At 47.2% G+C, this 14052-nt stretch overlaps 1 protein-coding gene across 2 annotated transcripts in view; it reads right to left on the bottom strand.

Moving 5' to 3' along the window:
* Positions 1 to 12116: 12116 nt before the first annotated feature.
* The window catches only part of Actr3b (actin related protein 3B), a 96161-nt gene continuing 94225 nt past the window's right edge, over positions 12117 to 14052 (bottom strand). For both annotated transcript variants that reach the window (XM_059257769.1, XM_059257771.1), the window contains 2 exons: positions 13825 to 13908; positions 12117 to 12948 (listed from right to left, as the gene is read on the bottom strand). In XM_059257769.1, coding sequence (XP_059113752.1) covers positions 12853 to 12948; positions 13825 to 13908 — 180 coding nt within the window. In that variant the 3' untranslated portion in view covers positions 12117 to 12852. The remainder of the gene's footprint in view (positions 12949 to 13824; positions 13909 to 14052) is intronic.

Here is a 14052-nt window from a genome sequence, read left to right as displayed (position 1 = left end):
GCTTATTTATTATAGCCTAATCCACCAAAGAAACACAGCATTGTTAAGAATAGGTGTGATTAGGGCTGAAAGGGAACTGGGAACTTCACAGTCAAATCTTCTCCCTGCGTGACTGGAGGGCAGCTGTGGGTGAGGTCTATGCAGCTCAGCCCACAGCATCTCCCTTCCTCCATTCCCACTCACCTGCATCCAAGGACACCAAGGATCTTTGGGACAGTGTGTTTCTGGGAGACCCTGACTTTGGCGATATCAGCCGAGTCCAGCTTCATGGGCATCTGACACAAGATTCTGCCCCAGGTGAAGCTACCTGCTCTCTGCATCCTGAACCTCTGCTGTTTGTGCTAACAAGGGCTTTGTTTCATTTCTCACAGGATCTGCAAAGGAAGTACCTGTCAGTCACCAGTCAACACAGTGGCTTCAAGGTCCTGCCCCAGAGGAACTGGAAACTCGGAGAAGAGGAGATAGATGGAGACATGCAGAGTTATCCCATGATGAGTCTGCATGCCAAAAGGCTCAGAGGCTGGAAAGACCTGGGAGAAACATGACACCTGCATTGTGCCACTCACAATCTGCTTCGGAGAGGCTACAGTGGGCTGGGCCTCCCTAGAGACTCTTAGGAAAGGATATCCTCCCATGAGCCTCAACACCCAGCCCCTGCTTGTGCTGGTTTCCACCATGGGCTCAGAGCTTGCTTCCTAGTAGGCAGAGGCAGAGGCAAAGACAGAGACAGAGGCAGGTGGATCTCCGTGAGTTTGTGGCCAGCCTGGCCTACAGAGCGAGTTCCAGGACAGCCAGGGCTGTGACACAGAGAAATCCTGTCTCGAAAACAAACAAACAAACAAAAAAAAAACACAGATGACTCACATGACTCCACAGCATGGATTCAGGAGGGGAACAACCAACTTTCACATTTTGAAAGCTGAGTAATGAGAAAACAAAGACAGACACAAACAACCTGCCACCAACTGTGTGGCAGTGGCTTTAGCATGTGAATGGCAGACCTGAGACTAAGCCATGTATGAACAAAACAGGACTTTCTTATGAGGACATTAGCCCAGTGAGCTTTAGGCTGGCAGCCAGCAAGTTCCAGCAGTCCTCCTGTCTCTGTCCTGCTACTGCTGGTGTTACAGACACATGCAGCCACACCTGGTTTGATATGTGGGTGCTAGGATCCAAACTCAGGTCTTCGTGTGCGAGCAGCACACTTTTTTGCCCACTGAGCCATGTGCTCAGCCCAGAAAACAGCTTTAATATATCCTCTTCTTCACATTCTCCAGAGAGGAGGCATGGGGCCACCCTGAAGTCCCACAGCCAAGGGCAGCATGAAAGGTAGAAATGGCAGGGCCTAGCCGGGCGGTGGTGGCGCATGTCTTTAATCCCAGCACTCGGGAGGCAGAGCCAGGCAGATCTCTGTGAGTTCGAGGCCAGCCTGGTCTCCAAAGCGAGTTCCAGGAAAGGCGCAAAACTACACAGAGAAACCCTGTCTCGAAAAACAAAAAAAAACAAACAAACAAAAAAAAAAAATGGCAGGGCCTACACAGCTGGGAACAAAGCATCATCCAGTTTATAAGTGACACTGGAAACTTTATCTGAACCCCCAATACAATGCCACTAAACTTTCCCAAATGAACAGAAATTATTTTCCTCTTTCGAAATCCTCCCTCAAGCACACACCCTTTAAACACACAGCATGAAAATGGAGCACAGAGCTCCCTAGTCCCTCCTGGAGCAAGCTCCATGGAACACCACATCCTTGTCACTCCCTCTCACTCATGACCAGAGGCTAAGAGACAGAAATCTGATGTCACTGTGACCCCATGGCCACACTCTGCAATCTCCACCTGTCCGGCACTGCTGAGATCCCCAAGTGTCTGGTTCCGTCCCCTTGGGCTATTGTGTTCACATAACAATCGCAGTTAAAGAACTCTGCTTCTTTTTCAAAGGCTGCTTAAATGCAGCCTGAGCAGAGCTCAGCCCAGATGAGGATGAGCACAAGAACGAGATGAAAGATACAGCAAGAGCCAAGAGCCCCATTTTGCTACTTACAATCTTTCTGCAAAGTGCCCAGTAACTGGAATTCCCCTTAATTATTTATTACCAATGGCCATCAAAAGCGCATTATCTTTTCTCATTGGCTCACAATAAAAGTAATATCCTGAAGTTTAAATCTTTTCCTTTCTAGAACCCTTGGGTTCTCTTCCATATTCAATGCAGTCCTCCAGGAACAGTGATGAAAGCATCTTCCATTAGCCAACCCATCTGAGGACAGACACACAGACCCATCTGAGGGTGGCTGTTCCAGGGTGTCTGGCCAAGACTGACTCCCATACCCTGTTCCCACTGGTTTGCAGCTGGATGTGAGATGATGGCACAGGATCAGAAGTAAATCTCAAACGCTGCTTACAGCACCCTAAAACCTCTCACAAGCCCCCAGCTAGCATTCACGTTCCACTGTAAAACCAAAGTTCCCTAAACCTTAGAACTTGCCCAAATTCCACTCTCCTACACATGCTCAGGCACAACTGCTGAGAATGAAGCCAGTTCACTTGGGAGCTGTCTTAGGGTTTCTACTGCTGTGAAGCCCAGTTCACTTGGGAGATGTCTTAGTTAGGGTTTCTATTGCTGTAAAGAGACACCATGACCACAGCAACTCTTATAAAGGAAAAACATTTAATTGGGGTGCCTTACATTTTCAGAGGTTTAGTCCATTACCATCATGGTGGGAGATGGCAGCATGCAGGCAGACGTGGGGCTGGAGAAAAAGCTGAGATTCTTATATCTTGACCTACAAACAACAGGAAGTAGTCTGAGACACTGGGCGTGGCTTGAGCATATGAGACCTCAAAGCCCACCTCCACAGTGACACAATTCCTCTAACAAGACCACACCTACTCCAACAAGGCCACACCTCCTAATAGTGCCACTCCCTTTGGGGGCTATTTTCTTTCAAACCACCACAGAAGTCAACTGAGTCGCCTTTATTGGATCCTTATGCAAGGCTCACTAGTGACTCCTGTGTGGTCCTGGGAAGCGACACTGGCCCGTGGGACACAGCAGAGGATGGTAAGCTCCTCACATCACCCATTGCCTCCTTGGTATATAGGGAGGGTGGAAGAGGTGAGCTGCCCATCTCCAACAGTGGGGAGGAGACATCACATCTACTCCCTGATCATCTAGAGGTGGGGACTTGGAGGGAGTAATCGCAGTGTTCGTAGCTGACAGCACTCTGACAATCCACTGAAATGATAGTGCTTGGGGAGGAGGAGAATGACTGTAAGGGCACATGAGCACTCCAAAACGCTGCTTCAGCGGGTTTTCTTTGTTCAAAAAGAGGAGGAGGAGGAGGAGGAGGGGGAGGAAGAAAGGCCCAGTGAGATGGCTCAGTGTTTGCTGCAAAGCCTGATGACCTGAGTTCTATCCCTGGGTCCCACATACTGAAAGGATAGAACCAACTCCCACAAGCTGTCCTCTGACCCTCTCATGTGTGTTGTGGTATGTGTGCATGCCTTTATACAAACACAAAAATTAATAAGTAAGCGTAAATTACCCAGCAGGTAGGTAATAATAAATGAATCCCTGCAAAGCTGTCCTGGGGTATGGCTACTGTACCCTATGATTATGTATGCCACCCCACTTCCGTGTGAAATCAAGTACCACTTCACTATATCACGAACAGAACCACTTCCCAGGGTACCAGCATAGGAAATGAGGCACCCTGTTCTTAGTGACTAGCTCTAAATCAGAGGACACTCCCTGCTGGGGTTGCTACTGCTGGGCCTAAAGTCTCTGTTCAGAGCTACCAGCTCTGTAGAAGTCACCCATCCGTAAATCAACCTAGACCTAAAGTGCACATTACTAGAAATTTTATAATGCTATTAATACTTGCTGTTAGGGGACACTGAGGTCACATAGAGTACGGCAGTAACTTCCTTAAACTCTAATTCAGAGAGCTGTAATTACATCATGCAACCATGTTTTGATTACCTATAAAGTTTAATTTATTGTGGGCATAAGACCTAATGAATAAATATGTTAAAACATGCTAATTCAGCTCAAGGAAACGACTGCATAATCAGAATGGCAGGTTGAGTCTACTACCCTAATTAAGATAAAAGATGTCATAGGAAGGCTTCAGCTTGGCATAAAGGCCTTCACATCGCACAGTTACTCTGCTAGCTAGTTTATTTCTAATTATCATTTGCGTCAGACTCCTGTAGGATGATGTACCTTAAGTTCTTCTTCGGTAGCTCTCCAGTACCACTACAGGGACAGATCACACTGGGGTTTTTCTTTTTCTCTACAAAATAAACAAGTACAGTGGAAAGAGAGAGAGAGAGAGAGAGAGAGAGAGAGAGAGAGAGAGAGAGAGGGAGGGAGGGAGGGAGGGAGGGAGGGAGGGAGGGAGGGAGGGAGGGAGGGAGGGAGGGAGAGACAGAAAGAGACAGAGAAAGAGAGAGACAGAGAGAGAGTAAGAGAGAGAGAGTGAGGGGGGGAGAATAAGCAAATACTTCTAAATTTGGCCATTAAATGCTCTTATTGGTAGCTCCAGTTTTAAAACTAAAAACTAGGAACTAGAGTGATGGCCCAGTGGCTAAGAGCACTGGCTGCTCTTCCAGAACCAGAAGACTGTGGTTCAACTCCCAACACCCACACGGCAGCGCACGCTATCTGTAATTCCATTTCCAAGGGATCTGATGCTCTCTTCTTGCCTTCATGGGCACCAGGCATGCAGATGGCTCACAGACATGCAGGCAGGCAGAACACCCATACACACACACAAAAAAAAAAAAAAATCAAAATCAAAACTACCTTTTCCCACTAGCCGTGCGTTTTATGGTAATAAACTGTGGTTGTGTCACACATCTGAAGGTGACAGTGTCCAGCCATTTTGACTTCTCCTTTACTTGTCACAGCCCTTGTTAACTTCCCCCACAGCTTGATAGCGGGCACGAATATGTCACCACCCCTCCCCCACTGTCACTCCACCTAGTCCGGCTGCATTCACAGTGTTTCTTCACCTAGCACTGGCCAGCAGAGGTCGTCTGTCATGTACAGCCAGGGTCTCCTCTCTTCCCCAGGTCTGCTCAGCGAGAAAAGCCCTTGGTTCAAACTTGGGGTGTCTGCTCTGCCACTCCCAAGTATTTACCGCACCGGTGCTGGGAAGCCTTCAGACTCACTCAGTAGGTGCTAATGTAGCCAAGAGCGCGCTTAGTGGAGTTCATTGGCTTCATCGATCTGACCCCCAAATATTGGAATTGCAGAGAAAGCCAGGTCATTAAATTTTTATTTGACACCATAAACCCCTAGGTTTACAATTATTCACTTTTAATAATTTAAAACTATATTTCATCAATTAAATTTTTGTAATTCCTAGTGGTCATATATTAACTGAGGAATATATATGTGACTATGAAGAAATGCACACACATACCCAGCAAGAGCAATGCATAGCATCCCAAACTAAAAAAAAGAAAGTAGAGGATAAATAGCTGCTTCCTTAACTGAGAACAATACAAAAGGGTTTGTAAAAAGCTTGTATTTTTTAAAAACTTAACCTTATATAATGCTGAGATGAAGCTGCAGCTTCTTCTTTAATATTTACTTTCTATTTTTATTTATATGTACACGTCCACGTACAAGCATCCAGTGTGCATGCCGTGCCTGTGGAGGCCAGAAGAGGGCATCAGATCCCCTGGAGCTGGAGTTAGAGGCAGTTGTGAGCCACCCTGCATGGGTATTGGGGGCGGGGGGTGGGGGGGGTTGATGGTAGCCAAACTCAAGTCCTCTAGAAAAACACCAAGCACCCTTAACTACAAAGCCATCTCGGCAGGCCCTCTTCTCTTTCTCTCCATGTGACCAAGGAAATTTGAAGAAACTGCCAATCGGTGTCCCACGCAATTGCCTGCAATTTACCTTGCCAATCAATTTATATTTCTATTTAGCAAGCCCGACAGTTACTTTAAAAAGAAACGTTATGAAATAGTCTTTAGTTAAGTAAAGGATCATTGAACAAGTAAATATTCTTAACAGGGCACTCTTAGGATTCGAAATGGGCTGGCACTTGAATAAGCTGAGAGGTTGACACAAACCATATCGTCAGCGGGTGAGGTAAAAGGGGAGGCGCATAAAGAATGAGTGAGTCACAGGTCTGATCTTCAGTCACACGAGAGCCTGCTCTTCGCATTAGGAAGTAGTAGCACGAACTATCACCAACCTGAAACACACTCACGCCTTCGAGCCTTCTGTAGATGATTTCTCTTCCCTCTCTTGCTGAGAGAAGATTTCTCACGGCCACCCTCCAGTTATTACCGGTCTGGAAAGGCCACCTGAGACTTGCTACATCAACACACAGGCTCAGTCATCTACTCTCCAAGTGCATGGACCACCTGCTGGATTTGAAATTCAATTTTGGTTTTTATGATACCATTAAAATCCTTGAGATCGGGGTCATTCATATCCCACCACTCAAAACCCAGCCTCCGCTAAGGGTAGCTGCCGGGCGACGCGCCTCAGTAGTAGGGCACACACCCCCTGGACAACGGTAATGGAGTCCCCCACTCTGGCGACGTCTATTTTCCTCCTGTATTTATTTTTCCCTTAAACTCAGCCTGGTTCGTAACAAGTCATTAAAACCTCAAGTTCTCTATCCTCATTTGGAAACTTAAACCAGAAGGAGCAGCTTGTGGATGTCTGCATTTTTTAAAATGAGAGGCTTTTCCTGCGAGGGCACGGCAAAGAACAACTCTGCCCTAGTCTCTGCAGCTTGTGGGGAAGATGTGTTCATAATCCAGGAGGAAGGAAGTAGAGGAGGGAGGAGCAGGAGGAATTCCAGGTCATGGGAGGTGAGGGGTTAGGGGTGAGGCGGGAGGGAAGAAGAGGGAGAGATTGAGAGATTCACATACCAGTACCAGTGGTTTTGTTTTTTAATTGACAGATAAAGTTGTTTGCCTCTCTCTTGTACAACACGAAGCTTTAAAGTCCATATTCCTTGTGGGACAGCTAAATCATATGAGGTTTTTCTAAATTAAAGCCATATAATTTATAATACTTTTTTCAACACAGAGGTGAGTTTGTGTGTCAACATGTTAAACAGAACAAAGCAACTTATACACTATCAAAACACTTTAACAGGTCTAAGGATGGCTGGCTTATCATTTTAGGGTATGTTTGTTAAAAACTATACTGATTGACATATTAGGTTACATGTCCTGGTTAGATTTTTGTCAACTTGACACAAGCTAGAGTTATCTCCTAAGAGGAACCTCAATTGAAAGCCTCAGATTGCCTACAGACAAGGGCATTTTCTTGATTCATGATTGATGTGGGAGGGCCTGGGAATGGTGCCACCCCTTGGCAAGTGGTGTAAGAAAACGGGCTGAGCAAGCCACAGGGAGCAAGCCAGTAAGCAGCACTCCTCCACAAGCCAGTAAGCAGCACTCCTCCACAAGCCAGTAAGCAGCACTCCTCCACGGGCTCTGCTCCAGTTCCTGCCTCCAGGTTCCTGTCTTGACTTCCTTTCATGGTAGGCTGTAATCAGGACATGTAAGCCTGAGGAACCCTTTCCTCTCGAGTTGCTTTTGGTCACGGTCTTGATCACAGCAATAGGAAGCCAGCTAAGGCACGACTAATCTACAGGACACGTCACTCGGAGACGTGGACCTTTTCCTCACAGAAGCATGACTTTACCATCAGTTCTACTACATTATGATCTAGGCTAAGCCAACCTGAACAAAAGGTGTGTGGGGATTTTCTTTAAATTAGTAATCTAATTCTTTCCTTATAAAGTGACCAACGCACATTACCAAATCACATTTTAGTTTTCTATACAGTATCTGGTAGATGCAATAAATATACGAAAAACCTTAAACTCAGACCTACTGACAGCTACTGGGCCCTTACAATGCTTGGGAAACTGAGGAAAGAGGGGACTGGGTATCATTCACTTAAGGAACAGCCAAAATGCATACTTACATGTCCGAGTCAAAAGGTCTCTTTGTCAGGGTTTGTAGGCCGGCACCACCTAGGAGTCTGAAACCGGAAACAAACCATGGGCACCCTCCTTGTTTGCCCCCACCCCCCACTTCTGACTCTTCGTCTAAGATGCATCTGAGCCAGGGTTGCAGGGTACAGTCCTGTTGCAATGGAACACGCTGCTCTCTCCATATTTTATATCTAAACTAAACTGCTCAGTTGGTAAAGTGCCTGCCATCCAAGCCTAAGGATCTGAGTTTGGATCCTCAGTATCTATTAAAAAGTCAGCCATCGTGGCACATGCCTACAACCCCGGCACAGAGATGGGGAAGGGCAAAGAAAGGAGGTCACTGGCCAGCCAGTCTAGCCAAATTGGTGAGCTACAGGTTCGCTGAGAAACTCTGTCCCAAAAACTAGAGAGTGATTGAGGAAGACACCTCGCAGTGACCCCCACGGGTATAAACACACGTGTGTGCACTCACATGAACACATACTTGCATCATACATACACACCCAAGTTTAATGAAACAAAAATGAATAAACAAAAGGCTTTCAACAACAATCTTGTGGCCCATAAAGCAGGGAAGCTTTAGACGGTCTGGGTCCGAGACCAGGTTACGGTGGCTCTAGTTCCACCAGCGTGGGGGCAAACGCTGACGTACAGAACGCTGACGTACAGAACGCTGACGTACAGAAGCAGCCTGATGCTGGAAGCCTGGAGAAGGCGGATCAAAGCAGCGGCCAGCAGAGAAAGACAGTCACTGGGAAAACCACAAAGCGCACTGTGTGCAGAAGGCTGAGGACCCAGACAGGAAGGCACGCACACAGACTGTCAGGTTGGAAGGAAGCTTCCAGCGAGGCACCATGGCTGCAAAACAGTACGCAAATATCTTTGTTTGCTTCTCCGATGCTGTGATAAAGAAAAGACCAAAAGTAGCTAGGGGAGGGAAGGCTTACATGTCCTCATCACAGACCACCATGGAGGGCAGGAACTCAAGCAGTAGCAGAGGCAGGAACCGTGGAGAGACTGCTAACCTGCTAACCTGCTTGCTTTGCAGCTTGCTCTGCCAGCTTTCTTTCTTTCTTTCTTTTTTTTTTTTTTTTTTTTTTTTTGGTTTTCCAAGACAGGGTTTCTCTGTGTAGCTTTGCGCCTTTCCTGGAACTCGCTTTGGAGACCAGGCTGGCCTCGAACTCACAGAGATCCGCCTGGCTCTGCCTCCCGAGTGCTGGGATTAAAGGCGTGCACCACCACCTCCCGGCCTTCTGCCAGCTTTCTTATGCAGCCCAGGTCCATCTACCCAAGGATGGTGCCACCCACCCACCGTGGGCTACACCCACCAATATCAATCATCAACCAAGAAAACGAGGCAGAGATTCATCCACAGGCCAATCCGATGGAGACAATTCTATGACTGAGCTGAGGCTCCCTCTTCCCAGATGACTCTAGCTTGTGTCGAGTTGACAAAAAAAAACAACAAAAAAAAAAACCCACCCAGTTTAACAATCAGGATGTCAGTGGTAGGAAGTACTCTCCGTCCATGCATAGGCTGCAGAGGGAGTGACTGAGGCAGACAGACCAGCCAGGGATTTGTTGCAATAAAGCAGCTGGAAAGTGCAGAGAAATGTGTGTCTGGATGAAAGACAACTAAAGGCCCCAAACCCTTGAGAGGGAAATTGTTGTTGAGCATCCCTACAACACAGGAAACAGCACAGGATACTGTAGGCTTCTTCACTGATGGGGGATGTGGTCCATGCATCCCGCCCCCTGCTCAGCATATGTCTGAAACAAGTAATGCCCCACACACACTCTGCCCTATCCTACCCATAAATACCTACAGCTATGACCTGGGTGTACTTTGTGAGGGTCTCAGTTCCCTCCTTTCGTAATGGGTGCTGGAGATCAAACTCGGGTTGTCAGGCTGGCACAACAGAGCTTTTACTCAATGACTATCTCACTGTCAGAGTCTTGCTGTGTATCTCCCTGGCTGGCCTGGAGCCCATTATGTAGAGGGCCTTTGGGTTACACTGGGAGCTCTGTCCTCAGAAGAGATTAAGATAATTCATTAGGAAAGCCTGAGTCCTGCCCCACCCAGTGTTCTGTGGCTTCCTGAACCCAGATACAGCCCTCACTCCTACAACGATCCCCACTGTGACCATCCACATGATGTGAGCAAACTAAGGGTTCTCAGCAGCGCCAAACTGGTGCCCTTGAACCTCTGAGATCAGCAGCCGAGCAAAGCTCTTTCCTTCCTGAGCACCATCTCACCTGATAGTGCACTAACACACCTAGAGCATTTAATTCATACATGCAGACAACACCCTGACTGAAATCGTTCTTGGAATTTTTCACACTCCCAATTTTGTTCTCTGTTGTTCCAGACTAGCAACGTGGCCCATCACACTCGCTCGTGAAGTGTGGCAGCCACCGTAAGCTGTAACTCAGTCACACACACCATCATGAGGGGAGACACCCCCCTACGGCACGCTAGGCTGCCAGCATGGCACAATGGTGTTTTACATTCTCTCATGTCTGCACAGTGCCCATGTGTGCAGTCAACAGTCTGTTACAAAGCTAACCGTGCCCACGTGTAGGCTCATGATTGTGATGAGTACACCTAAAGAGTCTCCGCTTGGCTACGATGTTCAGCAGGTGCACTCAACACCCTGGATGTAGAGTTCTCAATGGGCTTATTGGTACACAGCCATATCATAAGCCACAACACATCGCTGTTTGTGTATGAGCACATACATTTATGTATAAATTGGGTTTTGCTATTCTTTTTAACCACTGAAAATATTTTATTAGTAGCATATATGTGTATGCGCATGAGCATATTTAGCACAGCATACAGGCAGAAGTCAGAAGACAACCTTGGGGTCTCGGTTCTCTCCCTCCGCTATGGGTGCGGGAAACCAAACTCAGGGTATCAGGCTTACACAGCAGAGCTTTTACTCAGGGAGCCATCTCACAGGCCAAGTGAGGGTCTCTGCTCTGTATGTGTCCTGGCTGACCTGAAACCCACTGTGTAGACCAGGCAGACCTCAGACTTGTAGTGGCCCTTCTCCCTCTGCCTTGTAAATGCTGAGATTATAAGCATACAAGTACTACCATGCTGGGGTGTGTATGTGTGTATGTGTGTGTGCATATGTGTGTGTATGTGTGTGCACATGCACACATGCAGACTGGCAAGCACGTGGGCAAGCAGAGTAGATGAAGTGTATATTTACTTAATAAATATTCATTAAGTATTTAAGAAATAATAAAGTTCAATTAGAGCAAATACAATTACACTGTAATAAAGTTGCATGAGGGGCGAGTGAGATGGCTGGGCAGGTAAAGGCACTTGCTTCAGAAACCTGGAGACCCGAGTTCAATCCCTGGATCCTCACAAAGGTGGAAGGCGAGGACTGACTCCAAAAAGTTGTCCTCTGACCTCCACATGTGGACCCTGGCACTTATACCCACACGTATGCACACCATGCACACATACAATAATAACACATTTTTAAATCATTGACAGTTAACTGAATAGACTCTCTGCTTATCAGAATTTTCCACTGAATGTTCTCAGACTTGAGATGGCTGTGAGCAACTGAAGATAAAGGAGGCCACAGAGCTCAAACTTGTTTCCATGTGTAAATAGTAAAACCAAATGGTTACAAGGGGAAGTTTTCTGAGGGTAAAACATACTCACAAGAAGGATTATGGGGAAAGGGCGGGCACACAGGATCTACTAACCTCCATTTGAGTGAGAGAGGGACTCAGCAGGGATCAGAGACGCAATGGAATCTTTCCTAGGAAGAGTCTGGACAGCGTCACCCCACCCAAAACCCATCAAGCAGGTTATCCACCCACTCCTGGGGACAGAGTGCCATCACTTTTAAGACTCTCTCTCTCTCTCTCTCTCTCTCTCTCTCTCTCTCTCTCTCTCTCTCTCTCTCTCTCTCCACACACACACACACACACACACACACACACACACACACACACACACAGAGTATCGATTGATCATCAAATCCTCTGCCGACCTATAACAGAGCCCAAGGTTCTCTGAATGGATGGGGGAGCCGGAAGACATCACAAGGAGCAGTTATAAAGATTCTAGCAGCTTTTATTACAACAGTGTGGATAGCATTTCATCCAGTGCTCAGCAACATTAACCCATCATCCTCTATAAAACAGCCCAGGAAGCTCAGATACATCTGTAGCAACTCTCACACAACACTGGTGAGTATTCAGACTTCACATCACCCCAATAACATGTGACCATTTCCCAGCAGACATGTGGCACACAGCCTGCTGTTTTGTTTGCCTATACACACATCAGATCATGCCTCACAATGAAACACTTTATTACAGAACTCTGTGACATCCAGACTTACTCATGCTTAGTATCAGCCGGTTATACCAAATACCATAAAATACAAAATGATAGGAAATATAAACATCAATTTGTATTTCAAGTTTATAACATTTTATTTACAAAAATAGGCTGGGAAGGCCAGGGGTCCACCCCACATTCTTTCCTGCAGGAACCACTTTGCATCACGTGTTCCTTGAGAAGTTTCTAAGGTTGCAATGAACTCCTTCAGAGCTGTACTTGTCAACTAGAAGCTCAGATGGAAAGGAGAGAACATGGGAGGGGAAGGAGAGGAGGGCCACAGGGAGGGGTGCAGGGGGGAGGAGGAGGAGGGCCGCGAACAGTCACTGGATAAATGGCTTTACTGGGAAGATGGCACCCGGCCCCACGCCCTGGTGACAAAAGCACGCTGCTCACACACCAGTACCACACCGCTATGTACAGGAGCCGTGGCTGCTCTGGGTTCTGAAGGACACTTATTCCCAACACGACACTGTCAGACGACGCTCCACGGCCGACACTAGGACATGACTCCGAAGACAGGGTTGTGGCGGCAGATGCTGGGGCCGTACTCCTCATAGTCCTTCTTGGTGTGGCAGACCTGAAAGAACTCGGGCTGCAGGAGGAGCAGCAGGAGGGAGAGGGTGAGCAGTGGGGGAGGAGGAAACCATCCAGCAAACCTGACCTGGGTGCCATCCCAGGCAGAAGTTCGCTGCACTTTTACAGTTTCACTCAGCAATTCCCGGCACGGGAAGATAACAAGTGTATTCAATTTCCACTTAGTGGGATCAAATACTTGTTAACCTGAACTAAACATAGCTGCTAACAAACTCGGGGGGGGGGGGGTAGTAATAAATAAATAAATCAATCACTTGGAAAGGACCCAAGGAGGTGCTGGGAAGATGGCACAGTTGGTACATGCTTGTCACACAAACATGAGAACCTGAGCTCATCTACACACCCTAGGAAAAGCCAGGGGTGGCAGTGTACACCTTTAACCCTAGTGCTGGGGAAACAGAGACAGCTGGAGAACTGGAGACCCCTGGTCAGCCAGTCTAGGCTAATTGGTGAGTCAGGTCCTAGTGAGAACCCTGTCCCAAAAAAAAAAAAAAAAAAAAAAAAAAACGGTGATTGAAGAAGACATCCAACATTGACCTCTGGCCCTTCACACAATTTGCACATTCGTGCATGAACACACAAACACACGCACACACGCACACATACACACCCACACGAGAAAGCCAGGATGCTCTAGATTACTTTTAGATCTCACATATGCATGTTTATCTGTAACCCACAATTAGCAGGGTGCTTGTGAATGAGATATACAATGTAAATGATAACTAAAATATTTTCACAAAGAACAGAATTTATTTTGTCTGTTTAAAGCCATGCAAACAGAGCACATGCGATTTAACTTTCACAGGCAGTATGTATCCAAACTCCACAGAGACGCACAAATGACTACAGAATAGTCTAGAAAGGGACTTACAGTCGAGGCCAGCATAGAGCCCCCAAACCACACGGCATAGCGCTGCATGTGGTGTGTTATGACCTGCACCTCCACAGGCTTAGGCTGCAAAAGAAAGCAAGTGTGTTTAGTCTGCACCGTGCGTCCTTAGATGACAGACGGCAGGCTCCTCCAGCCACAGCCTCAGCCATACTGCAGTGCCAGCCCCAGGAGATTCAGGAAAGGAAGTGCTCATGCCTAGCTGAGACC

The sequence above is a fragment of the Peromyscus eremicus genome, chromosome 3 (genome assembly GCF_949786415.1).
Source record: "Peromyscus eremicus chromosome 3, PerEre_H2_v1, whole genome shotgun sequence".
In the NCBI taxonomy this organism is placed as follows: Eukaryota; Metazoa; Chordata; class Mammalia; order Rodentia; family Cricetidae; genus Peromyscus; species Peromyscus eremicus.
This window is presented reverse-complemented; position numbering and strand designations above follow the sequence as displayed.